Below are 6,076 nucleotides of genomic sequence, written 5' to 3' on the forward strand. Positions count from 1 at the left end.
TAAACGAAGAAAATTTGTTGAAGTGATTGGTTGCAAATGCTAGGGATTACTTTCAAAGGAAAAGGTATAACCCATCATTCTAGTTTTGTAATCCATCAAAATGGGATGTATAAGAAATAGCATTTCACAAGAGTACTTATTCTTGGTAAACCGATGAAGAAAGTAGATAATTGTTTTTACTTTTTTAAAAATAGCTATTTTCAGATGCCTCTTCCAGTTACCATGTGAAGCAGAAAGAGTTAAATTTTAAAAAAGGCAGTATGGGAGTCTGCAATTTAGTGACTTGCAACAACGCTTCTGGCGGTGATACCATATTTTGAAAGAGAACTATGCAGTATGAGAGCAATGGTAGAGCATGAATAAGGAAAACGGTCTCATTTATTGGACCACAGGATAAATACTGTATCCTTTGGCTGTGATAGGAGCAGACATTTCTTTCTGCAARAGTGCCTACCCACAAAATAAAAAACAATGTATCCATACCTAAACTGGGTTTTGGTTGTAGAAAGATGATTCACTCTTTATATGTACTAAATATTGAATTTATTTTTGTAGACTTTGTATTCTGTCAAGGCACATGCAATAGTAGATGCACCCTGTTAGTTTTGTGATACCCTGGCTGTCATAGTAGAGTTCACGTAAGGAGATTGCACTGTGTGATATGCTGCCACCTTCTCTGATATGCTGGCAGTCACGAGGCCATTGAAATGATTCAGGTTATAATGACCCAGCTTCCCTTTCCCTTTCCCTCCTTTCTTTCAGGCAAAAGTTATTTTTAAGCTAAATCATTTTACTCATCTGATTTACACCGCAGCCCCATGAATAATTACCCTGTCCCCAGTGCAAGATGGAGAGGAGAATAAAAAGAACAGAAAGGCATTTCTTAACCTGAATATTGTGGTAAGCAGGAGCCCACTGCAGAGGAGTTCTGTTCCGAGGAGCTCTGTCCAAGTCAGCGCACCCATTCTAACGCTAGGAAAACAGCTCCGAAAATTGACTCCATCTCCTTAAAGGTTACTTCAAACTTTAAACGAGTAGTAGTAATAACAAAAATTTTGAAAGTTTTTTTTTAATTCCAGTGAGACTAGTATTACAAAAACACAATTAGTTTACCTAGTCTTTTACAATACCATTTACCTAGGTTAAAATAGAATCCTTCAAAAATTCTTGCAAATGCCTGTAATGTTTTTCTTAACACYGAAGACTTTTGAAACATCTTGGAGATATATGCTCAAGAAAGCCATAGTATGGAAAACAAAACAAATGACTGATCTAATTCATGTCACTAATTGTTATTCTTTGCCCATGGAAGGTTTGGTGTTCATGCATGCTGATACCAGCTAATGGCAGAGGATTTTGTGTGTAAAGTTAATGAATGATGATAATCAATTTACTGAGTGTGATTCTTCTGTCATTTTGATCTATTTTAGATTAGTGTCACTCTAGTAAAATTAGTATAAATTAACTCCAGTATTACAAATGGAAGAATTAAGCCTACTGTGATTAAAAAGCATGGTGGTAAAGCAAGTACTGTATAAATGCAACTTCTGATAGCAAGCAATTTCTCTCTTTGAATTCAAGAATATGATATATAACCCTTCAAAACAAAGCGGTCATTAAAATTGCGTATCAGAATACCATTTGTGTTCTTCCTCCAAGCTTTAGAAAATAACTATTTTCCCATAAATCTCAGGAGCATCTAGTGCCAATAGGTCCTTTTTATTAAGAAGGAAATTCATTATTATCACCTGTAGCCTAAATCCATTTGTGTTGGAAAGTACCAGCCCAGGCAAAAATCACTTCAGTCCAGGGACTTGTATTCCGGCCAGCTCCTTTCACCTCTGTTCAGCTATTACCATCATTTCAGCTACATTAGCAATAACTTATAGATTTTTTTTTCCAGACCGTGCATAATTCCCACCTCACTGGGCTTACAGGTAATTCAGTACAGCTCTTTCAGCTATACCTGATCTTTCCCACAGTATTAGAGCCCCATCTACAAGATTCGTTGAACTCTAGCCACCATTCTGTAAAATGCTTAACACTCTATAAACTTCAAGTCCCATTCAATGAAATTCTTCCTGTGCATCAAGTTGTTTAAGCATTTTAYGAGATCAAACCCACTATGCAGCATATGGCAGTACAAACCCATTATACAGCGTCCAGGAAGGAAAGGCAGTAGCTCAGATGGGCCTTCCCCACTAGGCTGAATTTTCACAATCCGTGGCAAACTTTACAGCCTTTACTTACACACTGAATAATCCTTTAGAGTCTACGAGACTGCACGTAAGTGTACCAAAATGTGTCCCTATGTTAATACATTAACAAATCAAAGTCCATTGAGGCTGGCTGCTTTAACGTTCACCATGAAATTTTAACAGGCAGTATCAGTTTCAAACCCACAATTTATTTGAGGAAAACATCTAACTTCAGCTATCCACCACTAGGATAGTAGTTCTGATGGTTATTGTTAAAAAATTCATTGATCAAAAGAAAACAAATTTGCACCATTTTAGCCAAAATTTCTGCCTCCATATATTGGGTCCTTTTTGCCTTTGTTTACTAGATTTAAAAAGTACTATTAATAGAAGATTTAATACGTGTTTGTAAACTACGGCCAAGTCAACACTGTTTAATTGTTTTAATAGATATTTCTGCTGTATGTGAGAATGATCAGCAGATCACACAGGCTGCTCCTAAACACAGCTAGTATCTATTGCAGTATTAAATTCTAGTTTCATTTTTCCAGGAAAGATACTTCATTAACACAGTCCCATATTCCTTATACATTCAAGATGCCCAGTGGGTCCGGAACAGAGCTCTTTAAAGCACTGACAAAGGTAGGTCCCCTTTCCTGAATAAGATTAGTTTTTAAAAAGTACAAGGCAAAATGTTAAAATTTCAAGTAATCTTACAAATATTTGAAATCATTTTTGGTAAAATATATATGCTACTGTGTATCACTATTTTGGTTCATAATTAACAATCACAACATTCAAGCCAAAACTGATTACTTAAAACATCATTGTGTAGACCTTAAGTTGTGTTTATGCTCATATAGTATATGTCTAGCAATAACTTCYGCTAGACTGTAATGTTAATTATGCAATAAAAATAATATAAAAGTTTTTTTTTCCGAAATATTTTTTCATAAAAGCTAGGATACTGACTTGTAGATATTTGCTAAGAAAAAAAATACTCAACTCTTGAGGAAGAGCCAATGATTTTTTCTAAAGCACAGAAAGACGTATACTGTAATATAGAATAGAAGTAGTCTAAGTTTAATAGGTACTGATATACTAATACATGTAAAATAAGTTAGGTATAATATATTTCAACAGATCCTACACAYAGGGAATTTTGGCCAGACAAAATAGGAAAGTTCAGCCTCTGGTACAGCAGATTCTGATGGAATGACTTTTTTTCATTTAGGTAAGTATCCGTAGAGGCCCTTTAATGACTGTGTATTTTTCTTGTGTATTTGCTTTCAGCATATGTTTGTTTTAGATGCCTTTTTTCTTCTTCCATTTGGTTTRTTGGATTGCTTAGATGAAGGAAATGTAGAGGGGCAAACAAAATGTATTCCTACGAGAAGATGTTATAAATAAATATAACTAATCAGTGTCATTTTGACCACATCAAGTTTCCAGTTACATATAAAGAGACATTAGCCTATTAGCTGGCTATACTTTCAGAAATTTAAATTGAATTGAAATTAAATTGGGTCTGCATAGCATCATAAGTGCACAGCTGAAGATACAAGCCATTTATAAAAGCAAAATTAACTATTTTAGCAGAAAAAAATACAATAGTGAAACCATCAAAACGAAAACTTGCTCATCCAACAGTGGGTACAGAGACATACAGATGACACAACATTTCAACTGCACAGTTTATTAATAAAAATTTTCAGTGCGACAACTAAATAATTAGTGCTGTCAAAGTTGTAAATACATTTTAAATTACAAGTTTGTCTTTACATTTTATACATTGCTAATTTTACAAATAGAACTTTAAGATCAGTTTGTCCAACTTACTGTATAAAGGTTGCTGAGCAAAAAGCCAACAATAAATACTTCCTTCTGAAAATGCCTTAATATAATGCCATTTTTAGAATTTTATGTTGAGAAGTTATTAACGATATTATTGAATACATTCTGCTTTTCTCGTATATAATTATTTGGCTGCTTGGGATTGGCATATTTTCAACTAGCCTAATTAGTACTAAAATATTTTTATCTACCTTACTGGTAATTTACTAACACAAGTATGAGGGTATAGTACGTGCATTTAAAAAAATCCACGCATTGGGTATCTAGATTAATGCACTTCCTCATATTGTCATTGCTCACGGGCACGGGAAGCAGTCAGCTGTTTTTAGGATGCTCAAACTCTTCATTTTAATAAGTCTTACTTCTCTCTTGTTTCTCAGTTGTATTGCTACTTTGTGGAACTAGTCTGATGATTAGATCTGTGCAATGCAGCTGCTTTGTTAACTAAAGTTAATATCATTTGGAGTTAAAATATCGTTTATAACACTATGAAACGAATACTTTTATCCCAGAACATTTTTTCTACTTGTCTCCGAATTTGTCCTGTACAAATTAGACCAAACTATCAAGTAGAGTAGCCAGTTTCTGAAGCTATTAAGCTTTTAATATTCATTTGTAATTGCGAATAGTAATTTAACTCCACATTCAGGAAAAYAGACTAAATGCTTCTTCGTACAAGGCTGATTCTATGAGATCTTGCCCTTTTCAAGGGCAACTCACCCGCTCGAAGGGCTCTGACTCCGGCAGCCGCGGAGGCCGTCAGTGCGGGTCGCGCCCGGCGGCAGTCCTCGCGCTTCCTCCGGTGGYGTGGGGTCTTCAGAGCTCCCTTCAGCTCTGACCAAAATCGGAGCAGCTCTTCCCGCCTAGGGCGGGCTCYGGCTGGAGAGGGTACCCGAAGTACGGGGGTGACACCAGGAACCCCGACGGCTGAGGCAGCTGGGCAGAATGGGCCGCCTGGAAGCAGCCAGAGGTGTAGGGCGGAGGTGGAGATGCCACCAGGCATCCCGGCTCCGCCCGCGCCAGGGAGAACCTGCGCACCGATCCGCCGGCGGAGCTGGAGCTTGTGGCGGTGCTGGACTGTCTCGACGGCGTCCTGAAGCTCGCCGAAGCCAGGATCATGGGAAGGGTCTCGGTCTGATAGCTCCGAAGAGAAAATCGTATTGGCTGCGATGGCTGTTTAGGTCTTAAACACGTGCAACAATAAACAGCTACCAGGGAGCCCACAATAACGAAGGCAATAAATATTGATCCAACAATGAGGAATGGAACATAGATTGGTTCTGGTAAAAAAAGAGAACAGACAAACAACGCATATTAGCCTGCGGAAAGAGTAGTTATACCATGTAGAGAGAAACTCCGCAAAGGCTACGAAGATCCACAGCGCTGCAGGATTCCCACTAACATCCTGCGYTTTTCAGAAGATGGAGCTTCCGTTCACCGTCATCATTAGACCTAATTTAAAGTATGTGCTCTACTCGTGCAAGTTAAAATTTCTTTCAGTTGACAGTTTTAATCGTTTCTAATGGGAAAAACTGTCCACACTGTGCCTGGTTTGCCACATAGTTACAGCTTATTCTAAACAATTTCACTCAAGAATCGAACTTTCCTCCTCCTTTTCCCCGACTCCAAGACTGTTGGGGCTGTCAAGTGTRACTGCCTGGACCTGCAGGCTTAGGCCAGTGCTTCAGATACGGTTGCTTCCATTTGTAAGGTGAAAAATAAATGCACAGCGAGCGACTGGGGAAACCACCGTCCGGGCGCGCTGCTGCATTTCTTTTGCTTGACAAACTGAGGCCCCGTGCGCTGCGGGGCTGCGTCTGCGGAGCGCCGGGGCCCAGCCTCACCCCGGGGTGGGGGGGAAGTCGAGCGGGCGCGGGTCAGCTTTGCACGCGGTGCTTCCCCGCAAACGTGAAACGCCACCGCGGCTTCCCGACGGAGCGACCCGACTGCCGGGCCCTCCCGCTCGCCCCGCGCACCTGGAGCCGCGCCCGCCTCCTGCCCTCCCCCCGGGCCGGGCCGGGCCG

General features: G+C 39.5%; 1 protein-coding gene across 1 annotated transcript in view; it reads right to left on the reverse strand.

The window, feature by feature from the left end:
- Positions 1-4,721: 4,721 nt before the first annotated feature.
- SHISA3 (shisa family member 3) overlaps positions 4,722-6,076 on the reverse strand; it is a 13,660-nt gene continuing 12,305 nt past the window's right edge. The window contains exon 3 of the mRNA XM_085322842.1: positions 4,722-5,332. Coding sequence (XP_085178968.1) covers positions 4,881-5,332 — 452 coding nt within the window. The 3' untranslated portion in view covers positions 4,722-4,880. The remainder of the gene's footprint in view (positions 5,333-6,076) is intronic.

The sequence above is a fragment of the Rhea americana genome, unplaced genomic scaffold, assembly GCF_003343005.1.
Source record: "Rhea americana isolate MKP2758 unplaced genomic scaffold, rheAme1 scaffold_8, whole genome shotgun sequence".
NCBI classification, from domain to species: domain Eukaryota; kingdom Metazoa; phylum Chordata; class Aves; order Rheiformes; family Rheidae; genus Rhea; species Rhea americana.